The 15,657-nt window shown below is 43.7% G+C and overlaps 3 protein-coding genes and 1 long non-coding RNA gene across 8 annotated transcripts in view; 2 read left to right on the top strand and 2 right to left on the bottom strand.

The window, feature by feature from the left end:
• Nucleotides 1-1,845: 1,845 nt before the first annotated feature.
• Nucleotides 1,846-5,546, top strand: LOC138204768 (chymotrypsin-like elastase family member 2A). The gene is made up of 6 exons (XM_069160242.1): nt 1,846-2,437; nt 2,564-2,673; nt 3,600-3,694; nt 3,801-4,081; nt 4,668-4,831; nt 5,149-5,546. Exons 1-6 carry the CDS (start codon nt 2,302-2,304, stop codon nt 5,326-5,328), a joined length of 966 nt encoding a protein of 321 aa, XP_069016343.1. The 5' UTR covers nt 1,846-2,301; the 3' UTR covers nt 5,329-5,546.
• A 622-nt stretch (nt 5,547-6,168) lies between these two features.
• On the bottom strand, nt 6,169-8,707 carry timm23a (translocase of inner mitochondrial membrane 23 homolog a (yeast)). Its single transcript, XM_069160243.1, has 7 exons — nt 8,305-8,707; nt 8,138-8,196; nt 7,962-8,055; nt 7,766-7,850; nt 7,065-7,123; nt 6,832-6,942; nt 6,169-6,431 (listed from the first exon to the last, which is right to left on the bottom strand). Exons 1-7 carry the CDS (start codon nt 8,408-8,410, stop codon nt 6,313-6,315), a joined length of 633 nt encoding a protein of 210 aa, XP_069016344.1. The 5' UTR covers nt 8,411-8,707; the 3' UTR covers nt 6,169-6,312.
• Nucleotides 8,708-8,764: 57 nt separating this feature from the next.
• The window catches only part of LOC138204771 (uncharacterized), a 27,700-nt gene continuing 20,807 nt past the window's right edge, over nt 8,765-15,657 (top strand). Inside the window, exon 1 of the long non-coding RNA XR_011178819.1 lies at nt 8,765-9,912. This is a non-coding gene — a long non-coding RNA (uncharacterized lncRNA). The remainder of the gene's footprint in view (nt 9,913-15,657) is intronic.
• The window catches only part of qki2 (QKI, KH domain containing, RNA binding 2), a 17,637-nt gene continuing 14,374 nt past the window's right edge, over nt 12,395-15,657 (bottom strand). For all 5 annotated transcript variants that reach the window (XM_069160234.1, XM_069160236.1, XM_069160237.1 and 2 more), the window contains one exon: nt 12,395-15,206. In XM_069160234.1, the coding sequence (XP_069016335.1) occupies nt 15,184-15,206 (23 nt within the window). In that variant the 3' untranslated portion in view covers nt 12,395-15,183. The remainder of the gene's footprint in view (nt 15,207-15,657) is intronic.

Here is a 15,657-nt window from a genome sequence, read left to right as displayed (position 1 = left end):
GCCTGGCTTTTTTTTTTTTTTTTTTTTTTTTTGAGGTAAGAGGTGTTCAGTTGGCTACAATCTGCAGCCTCACAGAGAGATGCCACTACATCCTACGAACTGCTCCTTTAATTAAAAGATGTGACTCCTTCAAAACTCAAAGAGATCATCAGAAAGAAGAAAAAAATAAAACAGAACCGATCTGATTGAACACACAAAGTTGAGTTGTATGTAAACTTGGTGAACCGCGGTGGTGAGGTTTGACCATTCAGGCGCTGCCATTCAGATGAGCGGGCACATTCTCTCTCATTCACCACAGTAAAAACAGATCAGCTCACCAGTGGCTTCCACTGCAGGTATTGTTGTCATATTTTCACAGATGTGTTTGTGTGTGTTGGGAGAGGGCAGCAGGGTTATTTTCATTTATTTAATTTTTGTTTAAAGGGTCGATTTAAATGAAGGCAAACTGGATTTCGTTGTCAGTCAGGACACTATTTGCTCTAAATAATCCACAAAACACACAGTCTGCTGTTTTAACTGGGAACAATAACTCTTTGGAGTTACATGTGACAATTTTGTTGTTTTTATTGTTTGTTTTAACTGACTGTAGCTAAGCCACTACTGGCTTTTTAAGCTGATGTCTTTCTTGGTAATTGAAAGTTAAATTTTGAGATAACGATACACGGTATTGGCTGATTTTGTTTAACATAAAAACATGGGGATCCCTCTGGGATTTGTTTTTTTTACAACTGTGACCAAAGTATGTACCAACTGAGTGAGACTTCTTGCAGTTAAAAAAATAAAATAAATAAAGCTAAGGGTTTACAACCGGAGGCTGTACTCAGACACAGTGGTGCTTTAAATGCTATTGTCACCATGGTAACATGCTCAGGTACAATTTTAACTATGTTCACCATCTTAGTTTAACTTGTTACTATGGAAGTCATACTAACAAGGTTGTCTCTGGTTTTGGTGGGGAGGGAATGGTTGTGGTGGTCCTGTATGATCTTGTGGCTTTGAGCAAAGATAACGTTGATAAAGTATGTAGGCACAAGTCCTACTAGTTTAGATGTAAAGCAGGGGTGGTGGGTGGTGGGTATTGAGGGGAGTAGTATTAGGACTTCCCGAGGTGCACACTCTCACTTTGTTACTAAGGCTTTGTACTAGGTAGTATCTTACTTTGGTGTATGAGCATAGCATGTATAGTGTTGGCATAGCATCCTGTGGATTAGTGAGGCGGTTGGTAGGTGAAGACGGGTAGTAACAGAGTCAGTCGACCCGTTTGCTTTTTATTCTGCATTAATATGGCACTTTTTGTTTACTTTAAAACCCAAAAGTACAGACGAGGCTGATGGGTAGTTTAACTTTAATTCATCAGGTATTTAATCGTAAAGCAAAAATACTGGACAAATTACAATTTTGACTGATGATGGAGTTTGATGGGAAACTTACGAGATCAAGCAAGTAATTACAGCTCATCCTGAGAGGAACATTAATGTCTGAATTTAATTTCATAGCAAAGCATCCTGAAGCTGTTGAGACAGCCCTTGTAAAACTACACAGGTGGACACAGAGAAGAAAAGTCACCAGGATTCATCCTCTGGGAATCATGAATATACATAAAAGAAATTGTGTCCAACCGAAAGCTGTCGAGATATTTCCGTCCCAATCAAGGTGGTGGACAGACAAACTGACAGCTGGAGTCACAGCCGGGCCGTGACGAAACATTTCTTTCTTTGTGGCCTGAGGACTACGGCTTCTTGTCATTTATTGATCAATCGCTAAGCCGATACAGATGCGAGATCAGCCTGAACGATGTCATTTCTGGTCTTCCTCTTTCCTGACAATCATTTTTCACACAAGGTTACGTCCTTTCTACCGAGGATGTTTACACAGGATGAACTGTAATGATTTGGGAATTACAGAGGTCATTTTCAGGTCACTATGTCACTACCACAGGTCACGTGACATGATGTGATGTTTGTTTGTGTACGGCACTGTACTGCCTTTGTGCCGCATGCATGTTGGTGTACTGTGAGCATACTATATGTATGTGAAAGTGCTGATGGGACTCCCCAAAATCCCCTTTTTTCTCAGCTGCAGTGGAAACTCAAAGCTACAGGAGAACTATCCAGCGCTCGGTCTTTGTTGTGACACAGCTCTTTGTCCGCGGAGGTGTGCTGTTGTGAGTGTGTGTGTGTGTGTGTGTGTGTGTGTGTGTGTGTGTACTCTATGTGTACCTGTGTATGTACATCTGCGTGTGCTGGCCGCCTGGTATAAATAGCGTGGGATGTGTGCCGGCCGGTGATTCTGTGGAAGACGATGGCTGTACCAGGACCTCCTCCGCTCCTCCTTCTGTCTCTGTTGCTGCCGCTGCTGTTGAGCAAGGCATCCCTGCCTGCAGCTGCATACACACTCACCCCGGGACAACAGCGACAGCACAAAGTGCTCCACCTGGGTGAGGGCAAGATACACGCCTACAAACATATCAGCGATGAACATGGAGTTAAAAAAAACAACCTAAAAAACGTTTTGAAGTGATTTGTCTTCTCTCGGTTTACATGTCGTGTTTCTGTCCTCCTAGACTGGCCGACGGATTGTGGTATGCCCCACTTCAAGCCCAACATGGCTGAGAGGATTGTGTCCGGGAACGAGGCCAGACCTCACTCCTGGCCCTGGCAGGTCTCTCTGCAGGTAAATCACACTGGCGTGGTTCGGCATTCAAAGGATCAGAAAGTCTTGAGCTGAACAAGAAGCAGGTTTTTATCTTTTCTCACATTGTAATTGATCATTGTTTTTATTGTCGCTTTGTATTTTGGTTTCCCTTCATTTAGTCCAGGGATCTCCAACTAATAGCTCGCAAGCTGGTTAAATATGCGTGTTGAGTATTCATTTGTTATTCACATAAAAGAAGTTTATTCAAGTGGTTTGGTGGAGCTCAGCTATGTGAATAAATGTTAGTTACTTTTGGCAAAGTAGCTCTCAGAGGAAAAAAGGTTGGAGACCCCTGAGAGTATTATTGGGAGTATAAATATCAGTACAGTGTAGAGTTAAAAATGGCCATTAATCTTCAAAGTGCTTGTTTTGTCTAAAAGATATTAAGTTGAATCTGATATAAAACAGAAAATCAGCCATTTCTCACATTTTAGGAGGAGAAACCAACCGGTATTTTTCTTTGATAAATAACTTGAACAATTAACCAATTATCAATCTTTTTTCCTGCTTCCTTAACAATTCATTCATTCGTTGCTTCTGAAATACTTTGTGTGTGTATTTGGCCTAAAGATTAGAAAAGAGGGTTTGTGAGGGTTTTGCCTTTGCTCCTTTACACCACCACTGATGTAGCTTCGGTGACCTGCAGGTCAGACTGCAACTTGTACTGAGGAGCCTCCAGGTGTGTGAACCTGTGTGAGTGTGATCATGAGTACATGAAGGAGAGCAGAAGTATTGCCGAGGCAGTAGATGTGTTATAGTGTTGAAATGTTTCAAAGCATGAAATCTTAAAATCCCCGTGCTTGTGATATAAAGAAATATAAAAACTATTATCTCTGTACTGGCCAGTAGATTCTTCTTGTATATATATTTCGTCACTGAGGAGGCTGTGTGGTCGTCTCTCACAGGTTCGGCCCAGGGGAAGTAAACATTACATTCATGTCTGTGGGGGAACTCTCGTCCACAAGAACTGGGTCCTCACTGCAGCTCACTGCTTCCAGAAGTAAGAAAAACATTCATTAAGAGTCCAATTTAGTTGTAGTTTGATGTTCAAATTGAACACAGTACATGACAGGCATGACTGTATTCCGATTATTTTGATCTCTCAGGGGTAAAGCGGAGGACGCTGGGAGCTGGAGGATCGTACTGGGCAAGCACCAGCTGAGGCGTTCGGAGACGGCAGAGAGGATTTTCCCGGTTAAGAGGATCTACCGGCACGAGAACTTCCGTTACCCCGCTCACAGCGAACTGGACTACGACATCGCCCTGGTGAAGGCTGCCACAGACATCTCCCCTACCAACTTCATCCGCTACGCCTGCCTGCCGCGCAAGCAGATCAGCCTCAAACCGGGGCACTACTGCTGGGTCACAGGCTGGGGGGACACCCGCGGTGAGTGGAGGGAGGCTACTGACAAACAGCTCTGTGGTGGGGCTTTGAGCCGAGTAATAGCATGAGGGAAGCAAAGACAGGCCATGATTTTAATCTTATACATAACTTGAATACCCTTTCTTTCAACCGTGACTGAAAGTTTGATTTTTCAAATTTATATAGCATCAAAATGTTTTACTTTGAAAAGCTTCTGTCTGAGCTTCAGAGGGTTTTAAACTTGTGTACTCGCAAACTTTGACGTGTTTCTTTCGGGTTAACAGATTTAAAAGTAATTTAATGTAAAAATTAGTTTTCTGTCAATTAAAACAACAATTTTGCATAAATGAAATGAGTAAAATTCAGAGGGCAGGGCTTAAGTGTCTGTATTTGTTGGGACATTTTACTCAAATCTCCAAACGTGAACAGCTCGAGACACTAACTGTATAAAAAGTCAGGGGTCGACTGAAGTCTGTCGGATTCATCCTCTGGAGAAGGTGAAAGTCTGTAAAGCTCAATAGATGAGATACTACGATGACGCCGATGGACCAGCATGACAGAAATCAAAATGCAGTCGAAGTGATCCGAAATGTCTTCCAACACATCGCAGGTGGGAAGGAGAACGTGGCTCTGGCAGAAGCCCTGAATCAGGCCCGTCTGCCCATCATCGATTTCAAGACCTGCCGGCAGAAGAAGTTCTGGGGCGACCGCGTCCGAGACTCCATGATCTGTGCCGGGTTCAGAGACACCGAGGGCCCGCCGGCTGCGTGCCAGGTACGACTACGGGTTACAGTGTGTGGAAGGAGGGCCGGGACACACATCAATACAATATCAATATAGTGACATGAGAGGAAACCTTGTCTTACATTCTGGATATCATCATATAGAATAAGAGGTGTCTTTTATATAAAGAAATTGTAAAAAAAAACTAAAAAAAACCGCTGTGTAAATAGCTTGTGAAATCATAATATCGATATCAAAGTATTTGGTTGAAAATATGATATTTGATTTTGTCCATATCGCCCGGCTCTAGTCAGAAGTGAATTTATGTTTGGGGTAAATTTCCCACCTCTCCTCCTTCCGTCCTGCAGGGCGACTCCGGTGGTCCCCTGCTGTGCCAGCTGGGCCGGGACCGCTGGGAGGTGCACGGCGTGGTGAGCTTCGGCCCCATCGGCTGCACCGTGGAGAACAAACCCAGCGTCTTCACCCGCACCGCCGCCTACATCCCCTGGATCGAGGCCACGCGCATCAGGGACTTCTTCCTGCACTAACCGGACTCAGCGCTGACAGCAAAGATAAGCTCTGCTCTGTCTCACAGTCACACTTTACTTCCTGTTCAACACACCGCGTTCACCACTTCACCGTGTCAGTACACGTTCTCAATGTGCTCCGACTGTTTTCTAACACTACAGCGTCTACGCCGCACCGCTCTGCACAGTTCACACTGCTCATGACCTTTTAACATCCAATCTACTTTGTGCAATAAAAGTGTTTAAAAGCAAAACGTATAAGAACATTTCCCATGTTTTTTTTTTTAATTTGAGTTTATGATACAGCACGTTTTATGGAGACACATAAACAGGATCCACTGCCAGTACGGCTGTACAGCGATTTCTTCTCGCGCAGTTAAACAGAACCCGCTTCAATAAATACAAGAGTAGAACCGACCCTGAGGCTTTGTTCTGTGTTCGCACGTCTCGAGTCGCTCTTCAGTCACAGAAAAGTCTTTCAGTCCGAAACCAGAACTTGGATTCATCTGATGATGTCAGAGGTCATATTTCAGGTTGGCTCATTCGACCCAAACGTTTTGGGTTCACCGTTTTCAAATCTTGACATCGAAGAAGACCGACGAGTCGGCGATAAACGATCATATAAGAAAGGTCGCACCTCTGAACGAGACGGGCTGTTCTCATGACCGATCTCCTCGAGGATGAAGACAAACGAAGGGGGAGGCGTTAGCGGACGGTCTACGTCTGGATTTCCGGTGGAACTTAGTCCAAATTTTCACATCGTATTTTCTCGGACACATCTTTTCTTTTTTCTTTTTTTTAATTCCCAGAGGGCTCCTGGAAAGTGTCTGTATGGTGGTGGAACCAGCGAACTGGGACCAACTCGCACTTCCCACAAAAAGCACACTGCATTTGACCAGAGTCTTAGCGCTGTGGTTAAAGGCTGTGTCCTCGACATATTTGGCCCTAATGCTGAAGCGGCCTGCGTGGGGAGGCGGCGGCGGCGGCGGTGGTGGGGGGGAGAGTTTAGTACAGCCTGGAGGACGAGGAGGCGCCGGTGAGGTGGTCCCAGTTGTTGTAGAGAGCGTAGGCGGTAGACAAGGCGAGACCGGCCAGACCTCCGCGGGCTACACCCTTTAATCCACCTGGGAAAATAAGCACAGAGAGTAAGGAATAAAGATTAACGTGCAGCATAACTATCATCACGATTTCAGTAAACAATCATTATTTTTTTATTTAGCCAAAGCACCAGATAGTTCGTGCTCAACACTTCATACGGCATAAAGTGAATTATAACACACAAAAATATCGAATTTGTTTGACTTTTAAGTTCTTTCTCGTGATATATTCATTGTACAACATTATGTATGTCCCCAGAGCTTTTACACAGTATAAGATTAATGAAAGTATAGTGGTGAAGTAAGTACTGCAGTAATTACAACAATATGGTTTGCAATATTTATTTATTTGGCAAAGAAAATACCAAACAATTGTTGGTTTCTGCCTCTTACATGGAAGAATTTGCTGCTTGAAAAAGATACCTACTGCTGGATTTGAAGAGCATCCCCGTTAACGTCCCAGCAGCCACTGTGTTGATGTCATCTTCTGCTCCTCTGGCTTTCTCTATCGCCACACCGAAGACGCTGTATAACAAGGCTGCGGCGACAGAGAGAGACGTCTCATGGGAGGTTTAGGTAGGAGGCACGTCATTTAACGAGAGGAAAATACAGTTCGTCTAAACTAAAGCATATGTTTTTTTGGTTTCGTTGTAGTCTTACCGACGGAGCCCAGAGAGTTGGCCCAGGAAGCCCCCTGCCTGGTGACCATGTTGATAATCCTGGAGAGAGAAAACATTTAGAGGTCGAGGGATCCACGGAGGCCGATTACAAAGATCAGTATCCGGGCAGATCGAGGCTTTTTTTTTATTTATTTATTTTTTTAAACTGATCGGTATCGGCCATACTGAGCTGGGTTTAATACCAATCCTTTGGTTTACGTCATCTGTTGCATGGACAATACACACACACACACACACACACACAACAGTTTGTGGCGCGATGCAAGAAGTGACTCTGACATGTTGCATACTTGCAGCTAAATTGTGTTGAAGTGTGGAAATGTTTAAAAATTAAAAAAAAAAAAATAAAAAAAAAAAAAAAAAAAAGCTGCAAAACAGCCACTTGTAATGTCTAAGATGTGAGCAGTTACCGTGGTAACAAAGCCGCGTTCAATGTGTCATCTAAAATAAATAAAACGCAACGAAATACTATTCAGGTAAGTGGGAAGTGTGATTTTATATATTACAGGAGACACAAACCATCAACACAACCACATTCAAGTCATAAAATATCCAGCGTGGGGAGGGGAGGGAGGAGGGGGGGGCAGTTAAAAACGGAAGTGCAGTCGTTGCCATGGAGACGTCTGACCTCGGTGTCGTCAGATATTCAATATTAAAAAGGACTCGTCGGTAAATACTCACTGCACGTTACGAGGTTTGGACCACGCCATGTCCCGGGTCTCCTTCAGGCCCATCCGGAGGCCGTTCACGGCGCCGAGCGCGGCTCCTGGAGGTCGAGACAAGGACGCAGAAGCAGCCGAGTGAGGCAGGAGACACCGGGGGGAGGAGGAGGGGGACATTTAACGGGTGTCGGTGAGGACGGACCCGGGAGTCTTACCGGTCATACAGGAGCCTCCGATGGTAAAGAAAGCCAGCTCGAACCTCCCTCTCGTTTTGTTGGCCCCGGTAGGAAGGATGAACTCGTCGGTGTCCTGAAACGACATCCGGTAACCGTTAAAGAGAGAGGAAAAACAAAACGCGTTCATGACGATTAAAATCCAACTGGACTTTTACCTGAACCAGGTAACGAGGGTCGACATTCAGGTAAGGGGACAGAGGACTCATCCCAGTCACTGAAATATATAAAAAATAAATAAATATAAATGTTGGCTCGTCGCTCCAGACGTGGTTGAACTTACAGAAACCTCCGGAGGCCGTGAACGCGTTAACGGGACACTTACACGGGACACCGGCGAGCTCCGTGTTGGAGTACTCGGGCGCACCGCCTCCAAAGAGACCCCCGAGGCCTCCTTTCATTCCCCCGGATCCCTGCGGGTTGTTGTCCATGGCTGAGGAAGGATCCCACGGGTCGAACCGGAGAACCGGAGAACCGGAGGGTTAAAACAGGCGCTGGGCTTCGTCGCAACAGTCAAGATCCCGAGTCGAACTATTCGACGACGAGCCGCTGGATTCACCGCCACCGGTCCACGACGTCCCGACAGGCCGGACTTTGTAGTTTTTTTTGGGTGGATGTTCAGGGTGGAGAATAAAACCTCTCCTCGTCGATTAGCTCCCCTTTTTCGAAAAGCACCTGACCTCCAAGCAGCACGCTCTGCCGTAAAGTGACGTCCCGGTGCTGTGACGTCAGCAACACCCTAACCCACCGAAAATGTGAAGAATAAAGGCAATAATGGCGTAAACATTATTTCATCTCATTATTGAGACGCTACGTCGTATTAGTAGGAGACTTTAAAGAAAAAAAAATAATGTTTTAACACCGTCGGTAACAACCACGATTTTTACGATTTTTACGACAGCTCCACAGATCCGGGATCTGTTCGTTTTAGGTGTGAAGCAGGAAGAACGTGACGAAACTGACTTCAGGTCCACTTGAACAAATATTGAATTGTTTAGTAAATAAATAAATAATAATAAATAATAATAATTAAGTAAAAGTAACAATCTTCCATTATGAAGTAAACGTTTTAATTAAGTACAGAATTACAATCAGAAAATGTTTTTTTTAAAGTACTCACTCAGACTACATCAACTTTTATATCAACTTAAATATATGGATATGTTTTAATCTGCAGGTGTTGAATGAATGGATTAAAAAATTGCTCACCAGGTGAATATATCTCAAAATCCTGCTTATGCTCACGTTGCTGTCCCATTAAATGATTTGGAGTTACATGGAAACTTTGACAACATGACAAATTGTGATTTTTCTTATTTTATTTATTTTTTAATTCCCTTATCCCTTCTTACAAATGCTATAACTTACAAACAACAACACGCACACATAATTGCTCTGTGTGTTAGTGGAGGAAGAAACAAAACAAACCATCATTATACACATGGAATAGAAATATAAAAAACAAAGTGGTAATTATTTTTGCAGCTTTTACATTCATAACTTTAAGATATTATATATTTAATATATAAAGAGCATTAAAACGGGACATGATTAAATGGATTTAGCTTTGTGAGTGTGTATCTGATTATTTTTGCTATAATCATTAAATATTTCACTTTCTTCAACACTGTCACAGTTCTGCTTTTAGTTTGGACGGTTTCCTGTTTTACTTTGAAACTTCCTCCTCCTGTGTTTTCTTTAATCCCGCTATTTCCTGTGCACACCTGTGTGTCTCATCGACCCTCTGTGTATTCAGTTCCCTCTCAGTTGTCACATTATTTATTTTGTTTTTGTTTTCTTTGTCCTACCGTGTCCCGATAATTGCCTTCCAGTTAATTACCCTCTTTCCTCCGACTTTCGCCAGTTCCTGAGTTTCTGCCTCCCTGCCTTTCTGCCACCTGTGTTTTTGTTTGCCCGGAACCAACGGAACTACGTGAGTAAAGCTGACAATTTGCTTCAACTTCCTCCTCCTTTGTGGGTCCTCTTAACTTGTAAAATGTCACAAATATATGCTTGGAGTACAACCGATCTTCCTCATTTCCTTAATACATCTGTGAATGGCAACAGAAAATAAGAAAAGCAATATATTACAGTTAAATTTTACACACACACACACACACATTGTTTATTCATTTATAATGCGTCCATTTTTAGCCTCGAGCAATATGGGGTCGTTAAAATATTGAGTAGTTATATCTCAATTCCAGTGCTGCAGGCAGCTAACACTTAATTTAATTCTCGATTAATTGATTAATCACATTGTCAATAAAATGTCAAAACATTTCCATCACCATCGTTCAATGAACACTGTTGCCACATGCTGTTTATTGGCTGCTCACCTGTTGCACTTAATTGTAATTCTGAAATTAAAAACCGCAGTTCCGCGAGTGCGCCACAGGGAGGCAGCAGAGAGCGAAAGTGAAGAGAAGCCCGGTGTTGGACGGTTAAACCTGTTGGTTCTGGTCCTCCTCAGTCCTCATTCTAATTAAGCCTGATTTAATTAACTGCTTTCGTTAAATTAGTTCCCGGTCACGACAGAGACGAGTTAAATCTGCATGCTGCTGTTTGCACTTACTTTTGCAGTAGACGCAGGTGGAGACGCTGCTTTGGGTGAAACCACTCCCACGTGACACCTGTTTCCCCACCTTTCTCATATCTGCTGTACCCATGATGCAAGACCGGGACCACACGCACGCGCACACATTTAGCGCAGCTCAGACACCCCATCTCTCTCCCCCCCTCCTCCCCCCCTCTCCCCGGCCATCTGCTGCCGGTCAAAGGGACGGAGCCACTGAAGGAATTTAGTGTGTTGAATTTCACGAATAACAGAGCATCTTATTTGGATTCTGCCATTGTATGTGTGTATTCAGACGGGGCCAAGTGGAGCGATGAAGTTTGCCATTGTGGCCCAGTGTGGGTGTTTTCAGCCTCTCTGGCATGATCTGTGAGTTAGTGTTCTCTGTGTTACTGCCCAGTGTGCCCACTGTCTTTCCCACAATGCCCCATTCAGCCCTGGGCCTCTCTCTCTTGCTCTCTCTCTTCTCTCTCTCTCTCTCTCTCTCTCTCTCTCTCTCTCTCTCTCTGTCTCACTCCAGCCACTCACTCTCTCAGACTGAGCTGCCACCCATTTTGTCCCTCTGGCTAATCATCATCATCATCATCATCATCATCATCATCACCGGGCTACAAACCAAATTTTAAGTGGTGGGATAAAATAGCTGTGATGTCATCTGTGTTGTCCTTTTCCGCCACTCTTGTTTTCATCCTCTCTCCTTCCTCTCGCTCTCTCTCTCTCTCTCTCGCTCTCTTTTCTTTCTTTCTGTCTCTCTGAGCTCCCAAACACAAAAGACAAGAGAGGCCACGACAGGACCCCAGTGTATGCTGGTTGTCAAGGAGACAAGGAGACAGTGTTGGGTCTTTAAACTGCCTCAGAGGGGTGTGTGGAGTTAGGGGGAGTTGGCCTTATTTACATGGGAAGAGGACAAGAGGAGAGAGAGAGAGAGAGCGAGAGAGAGAGAGAGAGAGAGAGGTTTGAAATACAACTTTTGAGCCTTTCCCTGCAGCTTATAGGACTTCACTGTTATTCAGCTAAAATCATTCCACCGCTCGGTCATCAAATATTTACCAAGCGGAGGAAATCTGGAGCTGTTCATTATGTGGAGAATGCTGTGCATACACAGCAATGTAAATCAACCTGTCTCTTTTCCCCCTCCGCTTTTCTCTTCGTTTTCTACCCACACACACACACACACACACATGCACACGAACACACTTTGATTGTGAGCTGTGGGAGCCTTGGGCCCCAGTGTTGGCAATAGCGAGAGCTGACTGCAGAATACATTACCAGATGCTTTAAGACTGTTTCATACCAGACTCGGAGAACAGGAATCAAAAGGAAAAAAAAAAAAAAAAAACTTGAGTGAAAACAGGAAAAATCTAGACAAGAGTACACACCCATCCTAACACAAATGCACCCCCACCCATCTGTATCCCCCCTCAGACACACACACACACACACACACACACACACACACACACATTCTCTCTTTCATGCTCTGCCTCTCTTGCTATCTCCACTCAGTGCTTCCACTCCGCTCCTTCCTGTCCAGAGGATTGTCAGCAGCGGTCACATTATGTCCTTTCTGTCTCTGTGATCAGGGGGTTGGGGTTGCAGCCGCAGAGCAGGCTCAACTCCAAGCCTGAAGTTCAATATCAGCCCCCCCTGACTCCACAATGAAAGCAGGAAGGGCAGGGAGAGGACGAATGAGCCACCCACTGCTGCATTCACCACACAAAACCCCATGTGAGTTTCTTCTGCTTTGTGTGAGAAAACTTTTAATGTGAGGTTTAAAGGGAAAGTTTTACTTTTAACTTCAGGTGTCAAAGGCTCAATGATGTGGGGTTTTTTTATAAAAAAAAAAAAAAAAAAAAAAAAGTTCCCTTTTTTAAGATTTAATAAGGGCAATTAAAACAAATGCAGCTACTATGACATATGTGGGTTATTAGCGGTGGTTTTCCTGAGACTTCGGGGATGGACTGTGATCCTGTGTAATATTTACTCTGCAGATGTTTGAGGGCGAGCTTGCACAATCAATTTCCCTTCAATTCCCCAGCCGTCCCGTCCTCCGAACCTGCAACCCTCTCCCTCCCTCCCCCTGTTTTTTCTGTTATACATGTGCATTCCTGTGAGAAACCATAGTGAGCTGGGTGTTTTCTTCTCTCCTATTACACACATGGATGTGTGTAGTGTCCACTTAAACAGCAGAGAACAAGAGAAAGAACACAGAAAAAAAAAAAAAGTAGAAGTGGGAAAAACATGTTGTGGCCTTTTCCCTGCATTTTGTTTGCAGTATCTGCACGTTTTTGTTTTTTTTCCTTCCTTCCACCCTCTGGATCTTAAAGGAGTGTTTGGTGATTAGTATGCAGAAAGGAAGTTGATTTGCATAATTAAGTGCTACAGAGAAAAAGCAACAAAGTTTGTTAGTTTTACAACTATGAGTTTAATAGTGTACAAAGAGTTATTTCTGCTCAGAATACTTTAAAAGTTAAAAGATCATCATTCAACACTTTTTTTTTTTTTTTTGCTTTTAGACACACAAGTATTTTTTTTTTTTTTTTAAAGAAATCCAAAGCAGAGACACATACCATTAAAGTGGTTAATAATCACAGAAGTGGTAACCGTTAGTAACCTACACTTGGCACTGAAGAGTAGATTAATGTCGTACTACACTGTTAATTGTCACACTTATAGTATACAAAAGGCACAGAAGGCAAGCGATGCTGATCTCAAAGGCTCAAGTTAATACAGAGAACATCAGAGAGTCCAGTTTATCAGGACATTGAGAATGTGACATGTTTACTAATGACTCATCAAGTCTTACTTATCAAATTATTCCCCGTAATAAGGCATTATGTTGTCATCTGAAAAGGTCATTTAATGTTATTTTCACGTACAAAATAGAATATAAAAATACATTATAAACTTGTTACAGATGTTACGACTGCATGGTTTCTTGTATGTCAAGGCATCACTTGGTGTGTGTCTGTGTGTGTGTGTGTGTGTGTGTGCGCGTGTGTGTGCGTGTGTGTGTAAAACGGTACCACACCCTCGGAAATAAGAAGATACACATGCAAAAATCAACAACAACAACAACAAAACAAAAATATGGACGACCTCATCTCCAGCAGCAGAATCAACCAAACAAACAACAACAATAAAATAAACATCAAATATAACACTGTTCTCCGGAGGCATCCGAGCCTCAAATAAACATTTCAGATGCTGTAAGTTGGAGCTGCGATGCTGCACTGCACTTCCAATTCAAATGAGACACCTTCTTTTCTTTTTTTTTTTGGCACTGAAAAGTGAATTGAGAAGAGTTATGGATGTAAAGTAATAAAATGTAGATGATGACATTTAGGCTGCGACACGTTGCCTGCAGTCTTAATTAATCAGCAAATGATATAATTTCAAGCCGGGCGCGAAGCCACAACGTTGTCGGAAAAGATTTAGGTGTAACATTGTTCCATCGCTCTCAATAAATAAAGGCACTGTTGTTCAAGCTCGTACAATACTGTAGTGTGAAAAAGGCAAAGGCATCGTTGTGTTTAGTCCTCTGGATTTTTGACAAGAGAAGTGCAACCTTCCCTCGGTTTGCATGTGCTGCATCTGTGCTGTATACGTCGAGTCTTTACCTACTAACAAACTCCCGGAGACACTTCGGCATTTTGGCTTCCAGTTAGTTATTTTTCCTCTCCGGGCACCTGTCGTTTTATGGTGGGAAGGAAAAAAAAAAAAGAAGTTTCTGCACTGGCATTTAGCTTGACTGAATAATGGCCCTTTTTTTCTTTCTTTCTTTCTTTTTTTTTTTTGTACTCGCAGATCAAACGTGTCAGGGAGTAATTGAAATCACTCCGCTGAGACATTTTTAACGGTACATGCGGCGCACAATCTTAAAAGCAAGTGACATTTTCAACTCATTTATGCAGCCTGGATGTTTTAGACCCTGATGGTAAGATGAAACACAGAAAACGAAAGCAAAACAGATTTTCAAAAAGAAGAATGCATGTATAAAAAATGTTTTAACACCAATTATAAATGTTATAAGGAAATTGATATGTGTGAGCCTTAAAAAAAAAAAAAAAAAAAAAGCAGACGGGACACGTGCCCAGGGAGGAAAAATACTTAACACATCTTTTCCAGTTTAGTGTTTATGGAGGGTTTCTGTGCTGGATAAGTAACATTATTATCAGTATAGTTACCATGTTATTAATAGTCATTATTATTGCATCGCAGGGCAGCTCGGAGAGACAGTTTGGCATGGCCAGAGATCGGTTTAGGAGTCCTTCACCAGTTTGGGGCCCGTCCCCAGTAAAGTCTACCAGTTGTTAACAGCTGTTACACATCGTGATTTAGGGTGTGGCGTGTTTAGAAAAGGATTTCAGACGGGCTTTGGGCTTTTGGAAGGAAGGCACGTTTGGTAAAGTTTAGGTTGGGACTCTGTGACGGGCGGGGTCCTGAGGTTTATCCCCGTGATCGCTGTCGTCTGGTTGGTTGGTTAGACAGAAGCAGCCGGGTTGTTCCCAATGTTCTGGTCTCTGGTTGGCCGAGCTGGGGGAGTGGCGGGGCCGTGGGCCAATGAGCGCGCCAGCAGGCAGAGATGGGTGGGTCATCAGTGGGCGGAAAGGTCAGAAGGTCAAGGGGTCATGGGTTAGTTGCCGTGGCAGCTAGAGTTAGACGGACAAGAGACGGACAGACGTGGAAAGGAAACAAAAAGGGAACATAAAAGGGGACATAAAAAGAAAAAAAGATAGAAGAGAGATTAGTGTCAGCTAGTGGCGTCGGGATGACAACAAGGCAGATCTACTGCAGTCACACAGCGTGAGGGGAACTTACATAAGAGCTGCACAACACCTTCATGAGCCCCGCGTAACCATTCACAAGGGCTTACATCAACCGCCGGGTGTTGACATAAGGAATGGCCGGCCAGCGGCGCTCACATGCGCTCATGGAGGTGTTTGCAGGGTTTTTCGGAGATGCCCCTCCTGCTGCGAGACTGCTGCCATAGTGATACTACTCATGCTAGCTGGGCTACGTCTAGCACAGACAGACAGCGAAACCATGGACGGAGAGGGAGACGGCATGGTTTCATGTGGGTGAGAGAGTGACCTTTATGTC

This window comes from Embiotoca jacksoni, unplaced genomic scaffold (assembly GCF_022577435.1).
Source record: "Embiotoca jacksoni isolate LCO1_2020_lvr unplaced genomic scaffold, fEmbJac1.0.p SCAF_26, whole genome shotgun sequence".
NCBI classification, from domain to species: Eukaryota; Metazoa; Chordata; class Actinopteri; family Embiotocidae; genus Embiotoca; species Embiotoca jacksoni.
Note: the sequence above shows the minus strand (reverse complement) of the source record. Positions and strands in the feature narration are given on the sequence as shown.